This window comes from Ostrinia nubilalis, chromosome 23, assembly GCF_963855985.1.
Source record: "Ostrinia nubilalis chromosome 23, ilOstNubi1.1, whole genome shotgun sequence".
NCBI lineage: Eukaryota > Metazoa > Arthropoda > Insecta > Lepidoptera > Crambidae > Ostrinia > Ostrinia nubilalis.
The window spans coordinates 7,596,735-7,614,147 of NC_087110.1; the positions used below are offsets into that span (position 1 = coordinate 7,596,735).

General features: G+C 37.4%; 2 protein-coding genes across 4 annotated transcripts in view; one reads left to right on the top strand and one right to left on the bottom strand.

Annotated features, from left to right (window-relative positions):
• LOC135083383 (uncharacterized) overlaps nt 1-17,413 on the top strand; it is a 117,426-nt gene that overhangs the window by 67,283 nt on the left and 32,730 nt on the right. The gene's annotated exons all lie outside the window — the stretch shown is intronic.
• LOC135083415 (uncharacterized) lies at nt 8,760-15,863 on the bottom strand. Its single transcript, XM_063978153.1, has 5 exons — nt 15,280-15,863; nt 12,081-13,562; nt 11,313-11,996; nt 9,490-11,232; nt 8,760-9,084 (listed from the first exon to the last, which is right to left on the bottom strand). The coding sequence occupies exons 1-5, from the start codon at nt 15,712-15,714 to the stop codon at nt 8,983-8,985; spliced, it is 4,446 nt and encodes a 1,481-aa protein (XP_063834223.1). The 5' UTR covers nt 15,715-15,863; the 3' UTR covers nt 8,760-8,982.

Sequence of the window (17,413 nt, forward strand, 5' to 3'; positions counted from 1 at the left end):
ATCTGGCAAAAAAAAAACTGTAGTCTGCGAGGACTCTACATTTTTGTTACAAAATATCATACACTCAACATCAAATAAACCGCACCTTCCGCGACGCGAACTTTAAAGATTTTCTTCTGACACAATCATGGTACCCCAACAATATTGGTGTTATTTGAAAGCCCAATAAATATCCTTAAAGAAAAATACATTTCATTTCTAAATAAATGATTAACATACGATAAATGTGACTTGAAAATAGACCTCACTTTGGGCTCACCTCTGGGATCAATTAGACCAATTTTTATGGTTATAAAACCAAATAAAGATCTCACGTGTCCTCTTTAACAGATGGATAGCGATTAATCCCAACTTAACAGTTTTATGGTCATAAAACTAACCAACGCGTAACTACCTATTTTTTGAAGAAGTGACTCTGGATCCTTGTAAAGACACATTTTTGGGGTAAAAATCTTTCCTTTATTGAAATGAAGTTTAGAACTAGGCTTTCAAATGGTACCAATGTTGGTGGGAAGTGGGGATGCATACGTTTGATAAGTGCTTGTCGCGGGAGGTGCGATTTATTTAATGCCGAGTGTAGTTGAATTTGAATCGAATCTAAAAATTTTGCCATAAACATTTTATCAATCATAATTTAAAATTTTAATTATACATAATATCAATACCTTCATTTAGTAAATACTCAGACTCGTATTTAGTGTTGTTAGTAGGAGGTTATTATCTTCAATTTAAAACTTAGGAATCCTATTAAATAAAATAAATAAATAAATATCCTTGGACATTTTACACTACGCTTCTAGTCCCAAACTAAGCAAAGCTTGTACTATGGGTACTAGACAACGGATATAAACATACTTAAATACTTTTTTTTTTTGTAAATACATACATATTATACATAGTAACACCCAGACCCGTCACAGAAATTAAAATTCATAATATTTCAATTTCTGCCCGGCCGGGAATCGAACCCGGGACCTCTCGGCATAGTAGTCCGTTTCCGAACCACTACACCAAACGGCCGACTATTAAATATTTGATTGCTGTCTGTGGTTTAAGGCGTGAATTTAATATGTTTTTTATTGTTCACGACCACGTGATACCTAATAAAATACTATTTAAGATATTTCCTTGTAACCGTTAATCATCATGACTGAGTGGGAATAGTAATCAAAATCTTGATGAATAGATCACAAAAACTTACGATAAGATTACATTCATAGTCTATTGTTTAAAATCTATGATACTAGTAAAATTAAAAGTGCAAGTTATATTTAAGACTAGCGCGGCCGCCCGTGACTTCGTACGCGTGGATCCCGTTTTAGCCCCTTAGGGGTGGAGTTTCGTAAAATCCTTTCTTAGCGGATGCCTACGTCATAACATCTACCTGCATGCCAAATTTCAGCCCGATCCGTCCAGTGGTTTGGGCTGTGCGTTGATAGATCACTATGTCAGTCAGTCAGTCAGTCACCTTTGAGTTACATAGGTACCATGGACATTAGCAAAAACAAAACAAAACTATGTGTAAAATGGGATTGAAAAAAACTGGTCCAAATTACCGGACTCTCCCTTATATTTAGATTGGTACTGGTAAAATTAAAAGTGCAAGTTATATTTTAAGATTTTCTATTATTATTCAGAATAGATCTTTTGTTTATGTCGTCACTATCTAATTCACACTGTAAACAATGTACCACTGTAAATATTCCCACGTTTAAATTGAGCCTAGGATTAATATTTCTACCAATTACAAAATCATACCAACTTCATTTCACTACATTTATTAATCTTAATAAGACTCTATTACGCAAGCTCTTTGCAAAGATCATCATCATTTATTCTTTTAGTCATCATGGTCAATCAGTCTCTAATCCAAGAGTATTTTTAATTTAGTGGAGGCAAATAGAGGTTTTATCCTGCTCTTCCCAACTTCGCTACCGAACAATATACGAATATAAGATTTTTCGACCATACTTCCTCATCTATACTAATCTATACTTAATGTTATAAATGTGAAAGTAACTCTGTTTGTCTGTCTGTGTTGCTTTCACGCCTGAACCACTTAACCGATTTTGATGAAATTTAGCATAGAGATAGTTTGAGTTCCGGGAAAGGACATAGGATAGTTTTTATCTCGGTTTTTAAAACAGGGACGCGCGCGATAAAGTTTTTCTGTGACAGACAAAATACCAGGCGGGCGAAGCCGCGGGTGGAAAGTTAGTTTTTCTATAAACTACTTACCAGATTCAGTGAATCGTAAAACCTTTCGATGTACAAATTGTACCAAAAGCTTGGAATTCAATCGTACTATTGTCGCATCGCCATCGACGCCCCACCAATCAAGGTTGTACCGACTTGCTCAACTTAATCGTCGCATTCATCTCAACCTGTATACGCCGACCGAGTACACTCGATACTTGAAATGTGAAGGATTTAGATAATTGAAGCTTTCGCAATGTTTGACGGCACGCTGAATATAAAGATCATACTCCGAGGTCAGTTAAAGGTTTATTTGCAGTCCATTATTTGTCTATTAATAGCAAATGTTTTAGCTACGTCTCAGTTAAGTGTGACTCATAGGTATTGGAACGTATTTTTAATTTGCATGCTTTGCCTTGAAATAGCAATGTTAAAAAAGGCTACTTTAATTTGCTGAGATTCTGGTTCTGCCAAATGCTAATTTATCTTTTGTAAATAAATCAAATATGACATACAGGACAAAGTATATTTGTATTGTATTGTAGGTATTGTCTCTTTGTTATCCATGATCCACTGCTATTGCCTTCTACTCATAGTCGTTGCTTGTAAAATTTGTATCCAGCTCATACAGTCATTAGAGGCAGCTAATTAGATTTAACCTACCTGTCTGGTGGATCTGGTGGAAATATTTAATTCATTCGTCGTCCACTACTGCTGTACTTGTACAAAGGCCTCCCCTAAGGACTTCTACAACGAGCGTTCCTGAGCTGTCCGCATCCAGATTCTTCACGCAGTGTGAGGCCACACTAGGTCTACCGGCCCGTGGTCGTAATTTGAAACTTTTTTGCCCTAAAAACCATTAGCTGTGTGCCCTGCGCACTGCCACTCCACTTTGACAATGCGGGCTATGTCGGTTACTATGTGGTTTGGTTCAAGGATCAATATTATGATGTATTTTTCGATCAAGTATCAAAACCGTTGGTTCACCGTAAGGTATAGATTCCCAATCCAGTCCGTACACAGCGCAGCGGTGCGGTCCGAACGATATACGTGCATCACATTGTCCACTGCAAAGCCTTTATATTTGCCGCTTAAGGCACAAAGGTTGCGGTAAAATCAAAGAGCTTTTGCGGTACAGTTGAAAACTGAAAGATATACATTCTTGGCGTTCACAAATTTTTCGTAGGGGCTAGTATTCTCGTATAATGTAGTGTTTAGTGCTTTCTCGCTTCGTTATGAAATACGGACGGAGGCTTTTTAAATATGAAGAGGATGTTTCTTTTATCGTACCGATACCTACCTTACAGTTTAAAATTGTTTCAATATTATCAAGTACAAATTCAATTTAAATTATTTAACAGAAATTTTAACAAGGTCTTTCGTTCGTTCGTTCGTTCGTTCGTTGCAGCCGAAAGACGTCCACTGCTGGACAAAGGCCTCCCCCAAGGATTTCCACAAAGACCGGTCCTGCGCCGCTTGCATCCAGGTACCTCCCGCGACCTTCACCAGATCGTTGGTCCACCTAGTGGGAGGCCTGCCCACGCTACGTCTTCCAGCTCGTGGTCGCCACTCAAGAACTTTCCTGCCCCAGCGGCCATCAGCTCTTCGAGCTATGTGCCCCGCCCACTGCCACTTGATTTTAGCGATTCTGCGGGCTATGTCAGTCACTCTGGTTCTCCTACGGATCTCAAGGTCTTTACAAGACTATTTATGGCCGTTTTCAGGGCTCTTCATTCGTTCGTTTCAGCCAAATGACGTCAACTGTTGGACAAAGGCATCCCCTAAGGATTTCCAGAACGACCGGTCTTGCCCGCATCCATGTTCTTCCCGCAACCTAGACCAGATCGTCCGTCCACCTAGTGGGGTCTTAAAAAGCTCAAAATACATGGCTCTACAACCAATTCATGTGCTTACACAAATATTTGCCGCTTCTGGACTCTGAACCTGTGATTGCTGGCTCGGTATTTTCATGACTATTGGTTACGTCAACTTATTAATTTTGGCAACAAACTAATGACCTATAAATAACGGAAACAGCCATTTCTATGAATATGCATAGGAATATATTAATATTTGATTTCCCGTCTACCGTATAAGCGATTCACCACTTTGCGGCCGACATAAATATTGAAATCGTTCAAGCTAAACACGCCTTTCGCAAAACGTTTTCGATCTTAACCAGAAGATGGTAAGGTCTGAATTAGTTTTACATAAGGTGCCAATCTTTAAACCGCACGACTTAATATCAGAAGCCATGGGAGTGTACGATAATATGCTAATCGTGCGGGTGTTTGCATAATTGTTGCTATGTAGAGTGATTCTACATTCACCGTTACAAATTGATTTTTGCATACTTTTCTATGGGTTTTTTTGGAATAATTTAATATTAAATCAATGTAACTTTTAATAAACATGGCGCGTGAATTGGTTAAAAGCTACGGGACTATTCCCATTTCTCGTTCCCACCGCTGCAACTCCTGACCGCTTCTAACTAGTCAATTTGGATATTTTTGGAGGAAGCCATGAACATTCTATGGACATGCTATTGCTGAAATGATGATGACGAAAGCAACGGCTAAAGCTTCATCATCATCAAGATTTCAGCCATAGGAAATCTACTGCTGACCATAGGCCTCCCCCAATCATTGCCAGATTGATCGATTGGTAGCAGCCTGTATCCTGCGCTTTTCTGGTACTTTTATGAGGTCGTCTGTCCACCTTCCCGGTACGTGGCCTTTTTTCCAGCGTGGGCAAGGCAAAAGCGAAAATCAATTTGACCAAGATATGGTTTGAAAGAAATGAACTCGAGGTATAAAATTATGCCAATTAACATCTTTTGATTGCGACGCTTAAATTTTCCCTTTGCGGTAGTTTTTGTTACCCCTAATTGGCTTATTCATAAAAAGAGGGTGAATAGCGAGAGGATTCAGTGTAAGGTTCCGTAGGTATTTCAGTTTTTCACTTTTTCGCATAATTTTGTCGCATAGGTCTTATAAGAAGGCTCAAGGTCACCCAAAAACGCGATGGAGCATGCTATGCTCGGCGTATCGAATCAGATGAGGAGATCCGTAGAAAAATACAGTACCTACATAGGTCCTACATGCTTGCCGAATTCCCAAACTTAAGTAACAGTGGGCGAGGCATATAGCTCGTAGAATTGATGGCCGTTGGAGCAGAAAAGTTTTCGAGTGGCGACTACGAGCCGGAAAATGTAGGTAAGCCCTCCCACAAAGTGCACCGACGATCTGGTAAAGATCGCGGGAAGCACCTGGATGCGGGCAGCACAGGACCAGTCGTTGTGGAAATGTTTCGAGGAGCCCTTTGTAATGGTGTGGACGTAATTTTTTCGAAACGAACCCTAAAAAGTTAAACGGTACTCGTTATTTCTCTTTTATTCAATTCCGGTATTTAAATCCTTTCGCAAACTAGCTTTTACAGGCGTTTTGTTCTTGGGTACCTTTTGCTATTCGGATTATTTTAAAAAGACTAATGGATGGATGGAGTTAATTGCAAAGTAATTAATTTTCGTTAAAGAAAGAAAATAAAGCGTGGCTTAAATCAGTTAGTTTTCGTTGATATTATTCTTTCTGCTTTTGTATTAAATTTTAGTTTTTGATTTCCATACACCATTACATAATTTGATTGTACCTATCGCAATCAAAAAACGTTTTTTAAGCCAAGTGACATCATAATACTAAAATTTTATTGACCAATTTGCTTAATCTAAGTTAGTATTCATTATACCATTAGTTGAAGAGTTCTCATTTCCTTAACAAAACCAACAAAAAAGTAACAGTCAAATATCCACGTGATTCAACAACACATTTTTTGTATGAAACGTGTTTGAAACGTACCTTAGAAAAAACCAAGACTGTTTTTTGTACGATGTACTGATTTAAACGTATTTAGTGAAAAAGGTTAATTTTATAGTTAGGGTAAAGTTCAGTTTTAATATTGTGCAATCACAATTTATCTGATAAATTGATTCACGCACGCAAAAATTTAATATTATCTGAAGGAAGGAAGCTTTTATAGCTTTGCTAGCCTAAGCTATTGGTTGGTGGTAGGGCTTGTTCTAAGTCCGCCTGGCTAGCTACGAGTACCACCATCTTATGTTTTGGTTTTGTTATTGTTGTGTTCCGGCAGTTAGAGGTAAGATAGCCAGTTCCTCTGTGGTTGAGGATTCCGGGTGAAGCTCGCTTCCACCTTCGGCCTGATCATCACTTACCATCAGGTGAGATACAGGCCACGAGCTTCCTCTTTGTGTATAAAAAAGTGATATTTATCGTAATAGCAAATAAATAATTACACTGTTATTAAATTTTATTTTACACGGCTCTGTCTTTTCCCGAAATATGCAAAGCTTGTAGGTACAATCAGCGTCAAATAATTCGTACCTAACACCCAAAGTGGCCAAAAGTTGACAACACAACCTTATTTTGTAACTAAAACGTCTTGTTAACTTTTGGCTACTTTAGGTGTCACGAAATATTAGGTATGACATTGACTGTACTATGGGTTCTTACCAGACGACTGATTAAAAATGTCTATAATAAACATTATTTTTTGTGAAAACATAGGTACCTACCTACTATAAGTACCTACCTTATAGTAAAATCATAGACAAAATCAAATCAAAATTAAAAATATTTTATTCAATTTAAACCACTGTGCACTGATGGCACTTAAAACCTAGACCACTACAAACGGCTAGTGATAAGTACAACTTTAATACCAGTGGGCTTAGTGTGAGTTTACATCAAACGTCGTCACTCGTGAATGCGTAAAAAATTACATTAAAATGTATGACGGATTGTTTAACGGGACTATTCCCACCTCTCGTTCCCACCGCTGCAGCGCTGCAATTCTTGTGTAGCCAGGATCTATAGCTTGAACGCATCAATGACGCATTATACAGCGCCTCTAGCGGAATCTTTCAAGAACTAAAATTTTCGTATATATTTTAACGCGCTCACTAGCGACGACGTTTGATGTAAACTCACACTAAGCCCTGTTTCGTTTCATCGTATTGTCCATTGACAAGATTACCGAAAACTGCAAAGTGTTTGCGATCAAATTAAATGCCTAATCCCTTACAGAGCTGTTCGTGGAAACGAAGCAAATCGCCTCACCACTCCCTCGAGGGAGTTTCACAATATTCTGGAGAGGATTTACATCTTCCGACCTTGACAGCGCTAGCTGATCAGTTATCCTGAAGCGGTGGTCAAAATCAAAATCAAAATCAAAATCAAAAATGTTTTATTCGTTAACAAACCAACTTTTACAAAAATTGTGGTGACATACCTAGTAAGTAAAAGTATACCTGTATCAGGTAGTCACCGCCCATTCAGACAGTGCTAGTTTTGGGTAAGTTTAACAAACAAAAAAAAGGTATAGAAAATTAGAAAATATGGTGTGTGTGTGTGTGTGTGTGTGTGTTTGTGTGTGTGTGTTATGTTGTATTATGTTAAGTTATGATAGAGAGTGATTAATTTTACGTTTGTATATGCCTTTTTTAACTTGGTGGTAGGGAAGCTATAGTTATTAAAATTACCTAGCGTTAGAAGTCGCCGCTCAAACTAATTCACTATCACTATCACTATCACTATCAGTACATAATAAAATAATTATCCTACTAATATTATAAATGCGAAAGTTTGGATGTCTGGATGTTACTCTTTCACGCAAAAACTACTGAATGGATTTTGATGAAACTTTACAGTATTATTTTTTATAACCCAGAATAACATATAAGCTATAATTTATGACGATCTGTAACGAACTAAATTTCACACGGGTGAAGCTTCGCTGTCGGTCTGTCCCCACAGTCTGTCCCTATGTATGCTTAGATCTTTAAAACTACGCAACGGATTTTGATGCGGTTTTTAATAGATAGGGTGATTCCACAGGAAGATTCATTTTGTATAAATAGAAGAAAAAAGCCGAGAAATTCCATTGCAACCATGCGAAGCCGGGGCGGGCCGCTAGTTCTTCTAATATTATAAATGCGAAAGTTTGGATGTTTGTTACTCTTTCACGCAAAAACTACTGAACGGATTTGATGAAACTTTACAGTATTAATGTTTATAACCTAGAATAACATATAGGCTATAATTTATGAAGATCTGTGACAAACGAATTTTCACGCGGGTGAAGCCGCGGGCAAAAGCTAGTACTAAAAATAAGCAGCTTAAGAATTTCCTCCACTTATTTCATGTATTCAAAAAAGTACCTTCTAAGTCTTGTTCAAAGGCATCGTGACGTCACTTTACCTACATGTTGAAGGGACATCCCCTTTTATTAATAGTCAATTAGTCACGAGTGTCATAAATATTTGATGATAATATGTGTGATATTAAATTTATCTTATCTTCCTAAAAACTAATAATTTTATAAGACTTCCGCGAATTCGGTATAAGTGTCTATAAAATATTCAAAATTAAGTGTTTATAAAAATGATTAATTGTTCATCGTTCGGAAAACATTTGAGGCTTGAAAGAAATATAGGTATGTACCTACATATTCAATGATTCTGAAACGCAACTGGTTAAAAATAAGACCACTATGTGTAAATAAATATAATTCTAAATTGCATATCACAGTTAACAGTTAATTATGTCGCGCATTTCTAAAATGCAATAAGAATTGAAACGCTAGAACATTAATAAGACAAAAATAAGAATTGAAATTAGTAATGCTGAATTTCAAGACAAATATTATATTTTCTCCTACAGTAGTATTTTTGCATTTTGGATATGGTTTAAAGCAAGGTTTTTTTAAAGCTTATTACACCGTACACAGTTCTTCATTCATTGTTGCGGGGATGTATCGGAAAGAGTCAATTAACACCACTGAGTCCACTGAAGCCAAGGAGCCTTGCAGGATGAACTGAAAATAAATAAATAATTAGATTAGTAACAAATGAAGTAAGACAAACAAAAGAGAAAGGAAAAGAATGTTAAAAAAGGAAATAAGATAAATATAAAAACACATTGAAACCGCTAATGAAGTAAGAAATGGATCGCACGTAATTTTTTTTATTATTATTTACATTAATCATCATGCCGCAGGGGCAGAAAAGATCTCTAGTGGCGACCACGAGTCGGAAGACGTAGTGTGGGCAGACCTCCCACTAGGTGGACCTACGATCTGGCGAAGGTCGCGGGAGGTGCCTAGATGCGGGCGGCGCAGGACCGATCTTTGTGGAAATCTTTGGGGGAGGCCTTTGTCCAGTGGACGTCATTCGGCTGAAACGAACGAACATTAATCATGTAAACAAAATACAATACTTACATAGCCCTCAAATTCTTGCGGTCTTTCAATTTTTACTCTTAACACGTTCCAGCCTGGCGCAAAACTTTGAGAAAGTGGGCTATACATGTTACTGGTCACGACACCAACTCCAGCTGTGTCCCTGACCAGCACACTTATGATATTCGCAAACAGTGCATCCCCAATATATGCACGGAATTCCAACGTTCCATGCCCCATCACAAATTTAAAAGACTCCACACAGCTTAGTGCTGTTATAGGAGATATGAACAAATTGCTCGATTGCTGTAGATTCTCTATATCGATTGAAGTATAATTGTTTAGTGTCCAAGGATGCATTCCCCTGCAATTGCTTGATTCCGATGTGAACAGTACGTCAAAATCTTTTCCAAAATTATATTTAGTGCAGCCATCATTAGCTGTGGTTTCGGTTGCTGGTGTGTCAGTGCCCTCATCGTGTATACTTGTTGTGATCCATGGGTTTGTTGTTGTCCCTGTTTCTGAAACTGTCTCTTGTCCATCTAATACAGTAGATTCTGTTGGAATAGAGGATATTTCTTGGCTATCAATGTTAGTTGTTCCAGTGGTCCAATCATAAGTCGCAGTTGCTCCTGGTTCTGATGGGATAGTGGATATTTCTTGACTATCAACGTTAGTTGTTCCTGTGCCCCAATCATAAGTCCCAGTTGGCCCTGATTCTGTTGGATTAGTAGAGGATATTTCTTGATCACCAATGTTAGTTGTTCCTGTGCCCCAATCATAAGTCACAGTTGGCCCTGATTCTGTTGGAATAGAGGATATTTCTTGATTATCAACGTTAGTTGTTCCTGTGCCCCAATCATAAGTCACAGTTGGCCCTGATTCTGTTGGAATAGAGGATATTTCTGGATTATCAACGTTAGTTGTTCCTATGGTCCATTCATAAGTCCCAGTTGATCCTGATTCTGTTGGAACAGTGGATATTTCTTGACTATCGAGGTTAGTTGTTCCTGTGCCCCAATCATAAGTCCCAGTTGGCCCTGATTCTGTGGGAATAGAGGATATTTCTTGATTATCAACGTTATTTGTTCCAGTGGTCCAATCATAAGTCCCAGTTGACCCTGATTCTGTAGGAATAGAGGATATTTCTTGATTATCAAGGTTGGTTGATCCTGTGCCCCAATCACAAGTCACAGTTGGCCCTGATTCTGTTGGAATAGAGGATATTTCTGGATTATCAACGTTAGTTGTTCCTATGGTCCATTCATAAGTCCCAGTTGATCCTGATTCTGTTGGAACAGTGGATATTTCTTGACTATCGAGGTTAGTTGTTCCTGTGCCCCAATCATAAGTCACAGTTGGCCCTGATTCTGTTGGAATAGAGGATATTTCTTGATTACCAAGGTTTGTTGTTCCTATGGTCCAATCATAAGTCCCAGTTGATCCTGATTCTGTTGGAACAGTGGATATTTCTTGACTATCGAGGTTAGTTGTTCCTGTGCCCCAATCATAAGTCCCAGTTGGCCCTGATTCTGTTGGATTAGAGGATATTTCTTGATTACCAAGGTTAGTTGTTCCTATTGTCCAATCATAAGTCCCAGTTGGCCAAGTTGAATAAGGATCATCGGTGTATTTTTCTGTTGCTACAGCATCAGTTGTCATCAAAGGCGTTGTTATTTCTGTGTTATAAATTACACACATTTTTTCATCCATCGTCAATGGGATGTATCGGAACGAGTCTACCAATACGATTGAGCTCTCAGCAGCGGACCCAGTCAGTAAAATCTAAAATCAAAGAATAACAGGTAAAGAGAACTATCACAGTTATTAAAATCATAATCAATCGTTTAAAGTAATGCACTCACATCTACTGCAACTTCATCTGGCAGGTTTATGTTTATTCTTAAAGTATTCCAGCCTGATACAAAATTGGCAGATCGTGGCGAGTATGATAAATATGCAATAATAACTCCTATTCCTCCATTAACCATTATAGTAATACGATCTCCAGATTCTTCTGCACTTTCAAAGAAAACAATGATTTCCAATGTTCCAGTTTTAACAAAAAACTTGGTAGTTGCTATACAGCTGGGTAGTGTTAGCGGTGATATGAACGAAGTGCTTAGTGGATGCGGACTTTCTAATCCCAGAGAAGAATAGTTTTGTAAAGTCCAATGGTTTCCATGGGATTTCGGACAAAGAAAATGATCATTTGCTATCACAGAATCAAGGTTTTCTTCGAAATTGTAGGTAATGCACCCATTATCATCGATAGGCTGAGATGTAGACATATTTTGATCGGAAATAGATGTCATTGTTGTTAGCTCATCAACATCAGTAGTTTTTGTTATCCATCCTTTAGTAGTGTATTCTTTATCAGAACCATCAGTGCTTATATCAATTATAGGAGTATTTATTGTTGTTATAGAAGGCGGTATAGCCGTTGTGCTGTATACAAAGCACAAATCTTCACTCATAGTAGCTGGGATAAACAGAAACGAGTCCACTAATAGAGCTTCGTGATTTTCTGCCATGCCTATGAGAATAATCTGAAAAAAAAAAAAAAGTATCAGTCTGAGAAACTGTTGCATACGTTTATTGATATTTTGTAATTGTATTTTTTTGTTACTTACATGCCCGTCGAATTCTTGTTGGTTTCTTATGTTTATTCTTATACTATTCCAACCTGGTAAAAAATTATTGGTATGTGAGTTGTAGGATAGAACTGCAACAGTTCTACCAAATCCATCGTCAGATTTCATCTGAACTATAATGTGAATCATCCAAAAAGCGGTAAAATTTGAATACTGATGATCTGCCATGTAAACATTAATTTCAACAACCCCGCTTCCCAATCGTAAATCAGTAGATGTTATGCAACTCAAAAAGTAAGGTGATATAAACTTAGTGCTATCCGGGTGCCAACTTTGTATTTCTGACGATGTGTAATTATACAATATCCAAGGATTCGCTCCATAACATAGGCCAGATCCTGAAGAGAATATTGAGTCAAATCCTGCCTCGAAATTGTATGTAATGCATCCGTCATCATAAATTAACGTTGACGATTCTGTGACAGATGTCATTTCAGTGACAGTTTCTTCTTCTATTCCATTATCAACAACAGTTGTCTTGGTTACCCATTGCTCCGACTCAGTTGTGATATCATTAATTGGTCCTGTTGTTTTATCTGTAGTAGAAGTATATTCTTCTTCATTTGAATCATCGTCAGTACTAAAACTAATATTAGTTGTCGGCATGTCTGTTACAATAACGTCAGTTGGATCTGTAACCCATAGATCTGACCCAGTTGAAGGTATTGGTGTGTCATTACTGTTACTAGTTGTAGAAATGATTTCTTCTTCATTTTTTGTCGTTGCGTGTATCCATTCCTCATCTACAGTAGAATCGGTTACGCCTCCTGTAAAATGATCTGTGGTTGTAGAAATAAACTGTTCATTATCAATAGTAGCTGGATATTTAGTTGTCCATACATCTGACCCCGTTGAAGTAATTGGTGTGTCATTACTATTACTAGTTGTAGAAATGATTTCTTCTTCATTTTTAGTCGTTGCGTGTATCCATTCCTCATCTACAGTTGAATCGGTTACGCTTCCTGTAAAATGCTCTGTGGTTGTAGAAACAAACTGTTCATTATCAACAGTGGCTGGATATTTAGTTGTCCAAAGATCTGACCCCGTTGTAGGTGTTGGTGTGTTATTATCATTATTAGTCGTGGAAATGATCTCCTCTTCATTTATAGTTGATGTATGTATCCATTCGTCATCTAAAGTTGATACAGTTATTTGATTATCGTCAGAATCGGTTAAACCTGGTGTAAAATTATCAGTTGTATGAATAAGTTCATTATCAACAGTCGCTGGATATTCAGTTGTCCATTGATTAGTTATAGTCGAAGTGAGATCTTTAGGTGTTGTCCATAGATCTGATTCCGTTGAAGTTGTCGTAATGTCTACATCATTAGTAGACGCAGAAGTCGGATTGTTTTCTGGGTATATCATGCAGTTTTCATCAGCAATCGTCGATGGAATGTATCGGAATGAATCAATTAGTACCACTGACTGTGGGCTAGCAGCTTCACCCATAAACACGACCTAAAACAGTCAGAAAGTCATCATTTTAGCCACAGATCTATCGATTGAAACTAGAATAAGCAAGATTAATTATTATGTTATACATACGGTGTTAACCTGTAATCTATACTAATATTATAAAGCTGAAGAGTTTGTTTGTTTGTTTGTTTGTTTGTTTGTTTGTTTGTTTGTTTGTTTGTTTGTTTGGTTGAACGCGCTAATCTCAGGAACTACTGGACCGATTTGAAAAATTCTTTTTGTGTTGGATAGCCCGTTAGTTCCTGAAGGCTTTAGGCTATATATCATCACGCTAAGACCAATAGGAGCGGAGCACCAATGAAGAATGTTTCAAATCAGTGATTTTTTTCCTTTTGAGAGCTGACGCTGCGTAAACGGTTAAAGTTTCGCAAAAATCATGTATGACAGGATTGTTCCCCTTTAAAAGTTCTAAAAAAAAGTCCGCAGTAGTATATGTCTATCTTTTAAGGTTGGCTCATAGTAACCCTTTTTATGCAAAAAGAAATCTGTTTTATATTAATGCATTATTTGCGGAGGTTTTTTCATAAACATGATATTAATCCTTATCCAAATAAATAAGTTATTCATCACAAGTATTGAATTTTAAACATACTTGGCCTTTACACCATTCGATTTCAATAAATATCTTAGGATAATTATATCGCAGTTTTAAAATATCATCGCAGCAAAATAATGATCAAGTACTGCGCGCGCCACTGATGGATCAATGCACAGCCTAAATCGCTGATCGTAGAGACCTGAAACTTGGACGGTGTGTTCTTTGTAAGACGTAAGCATCTGATAAGAAAGGATTTTCCAAAATTCTACCCCTAAGGAGGTAAAAAGGGGTGGCAAAGTTTGTATGGGATAACGAGATTCCTTCGTTCAATCTACTTCAAATTTCGCATAAGCATTCTATAACAGAATTAATGGAAGATGTGTTTCGTATTTTAGTGAAATGCACCCCCTAACTATGTTAAAAAGGGGTAGAAAGTTATTTTAGTGGTGATTTGCTTCAAAGTTGATATTAATTACCTACTCATTAGTGCATTTTTTTACAATCATGTCATGTTACAGACTATCATACTCTAGGGGCCTCCACTTAACCTCGGAGTGGGTGCCCGCTGCGTGCGTTCGCCTAACAATGCATAGTAAATAGTAATGCATGACGGTCATGCCGCGGGCACCTGCTTGCGCTGTATATACAAAAACTCATTTTCGCGCGAGAGTTTTGGCGGAGGCCCTTGAGGTCGTGGGAGTAGTCTTGAGGAAAAGCTCCTTCTCCCACGGCCAGTGGCATGCTAGAAGCTTGGTGATTCTAGCACCCGTAGGAAAATAAAAAAAAAGTTTACCAATAATACTGCGGTAGGTGTAGTTTTCGATTTCGTAGTAAAAAGATAATACCACCGAGTAACTTTCACCGGATCAAAGGCCGAGCTGCATATTCATAAAATATAAGAAAAATTTATTTTCATGTTTATTTAACCTTTAAGATTTTTATATTTTATAAGTATTCAAACATTTAGATAATAACGTTAAAAACATTTAAAAATCGTATGAGAACGTTTTCGACTTCTCCGCGGACGAAGTCGCGGGCAAAAGCTATTTGTAAAATAATTAGACTAAATTATTAAAAGTGCCTACCCAAAGTCATTATTCCACGCGGACGAAGTCGCGGGCACAGCTAGTGATAGATAAATAAGTAAATAGCAATACTTACATAACCTTGAAATGCCCAGCGCTGTATGCGTATTTTCAACGTATTCCAACCTGGTTTGTAATGATGTGACTCATATCCCAAAAAGGCGACCAAATGTGAAGGTTCTGCCATGACATAAATTTGCATGCTGTTGGATGGCAAGACTTCCACCACATAAACGTTTAGTTCTAACACTCCAAATCCCATGGAAAAACTGACAGACGAAACGCAGCTTAAGGAATTGGTTGGAGATATAAATGATGAGCTCGATGGGTGTGGACTGTCGATTCCCAAAGAGGTGTAATTATTTAAGGCCCAAGGACTCATCCCGAAACAAATTCCAGTATTCGGACTGAATTTCTTTTCGAAGTTGTCTTCGAAGTCGTAACGAAAGCAGTCATCACAGAGGCTTTTTGAGAATATTAAAAACAACAAGATTATACTTTTGCACGCCATTTTCTTCACAATTTTTCACTGAACACTTCGAACTGACATAAGTCTTTACTACTTTAGTTTTCGCCTTAATTCTTTGATCATATTCTTACACAGAACTCACAGATTGCCTAAACTAAAGTATCGAAGGTGGTTGATTTACGAATACACATGTGTGTGATTCTCCGTTGGGTTTTAATCATTTTGCTATCTGAAGTTTATTGGACTTAATCGAGAGTGATAAAATGATTATCGTTAAAACATAAGGTGGATTCATTCAGCGACCATAAGTAGTGTCTTCAGGGCTTCCCTGGCCATTCTTAGATTAGAACGATTATAAGATTACGTGACATAAATAGATTTCTTGATAATAATCTAATGAAAGAGTGATTAATTACTACACCAACAGCAGATCACACACATCCATTTGTAGTGTTTGTAGTTTTAATTATGTAGTCATGAGGCACACTGAAAACCAGTGTCGTTGTGGCCTTCCTCATCGTGGGCCACGGCATACACTGAGTGGGGTCCCATTGCTATACCCTACCTCTGGGTATCGCTGTTGCGACAGGGTGCCACTGCTCAGTTAAATTTTTTCTTTCTTTGTATACTAGTCTTTTTTTTCTATATACTTTTTTTTCGTCTTTGTTTGATTTCCATAGCAATAAATGTTTCTTTCTTTTCTTTTAGTTCTATCGAAGAAAAGATCTTTAAAAATAAAGGCTCATTAGATGTAGTTTTAAATCTGACAGTGTAAACGCCTACAGTAACGGATTTAATCGGGCATGTGATCTCCATTTTGCAATTCAAATGTTACCATAATGGCTTGAATCGTCTCTTCAGTGTTTCTTGGTGGGCTATAGTTTCTTATTTAGTCCGATACTGATCAGCATGTGTAATTATTAAGGTAGGCACGGAGTCAGTATATTTTAATTAATTTTTATACTCTATCTGCAGACTAAAAACTTTTTTCTGCTCAAAGTTTAGTCGGAACATCTTTCCTTAGACAAATTACACTGGTCATCACAAAAATCGGTCCACCTACGTTTTACAGGAAAACTCGTTTCCCCAAGAATATTGGTGTTATTTGAAAGCCCAATGAATATCCTTAAAGAAAAACACATTTAATTTCCTAATAAACGATTAACATTATACAATAAATGTGACTTGAAAAACTTGAAAAAAGACCTCACTTTGGGCTCACCTCTGGGATCAATGAGACCAATTTTTATGGTTATAAAACCAAATAATGATCTCACGTGTCCTCTTTAACAGATGGATAGCGATTAATCCCAACTTAACAGTTTTATAGCCATAAAAGTTGGCTCAAGTGTAACTACCTATTTTTTGAAGAAGTGACTCTGGATTCTTCTACAGACACATTTTTGGGGTAAAAACCTTTTCTATAATGAAATGAAGTTTAGAACTAGGCTTTTAAATAGTAAAATAGTATAGTAATATTGGTGGGAAGTGGGGATGCATACGTTTGAAAGAGCTTGTCGCGGGTGGGTCGATTTTTATGATGATCAGTGTAGAAGCCGACCACTTTCGACCGATAAAGAAAGAATACAAAATGTTCCCAGAATATTTTTCCACGTACTGTTGGTTTTGCGCCCAAGACTGTAACGTTGCTTTAACAATTTATAGCGCATTACATGTGAATTATTGCTTTTCAAACTTCTGATAAGTGAATAAATAAATGGTGTTAATAATTCCCAATAGG

Coding starts and splice junctions, on each gene's coding strand:
- LOC135083415 (XM_063978153.1), bottom strand. CDS start 15,714: ATGGCGTGCAAAAGTATAATCTTGTTGTTTTTAATATTCTCAAAAAGC. Junction 11,997..12,080: donor AACAAGAATTCGACGGGCAT/GTAAGTAACAAA, acceptor TTTTTTTTTCAG/ATTATTCTCATAGGCATGGC. Junction 11,233..11,312: donor CAGATGAAGTTGCAGTAGAT/GTGAGTGCATTA, acceptor CTTTGATTTTAG/ATTTTACTGACTGGGTCCGC.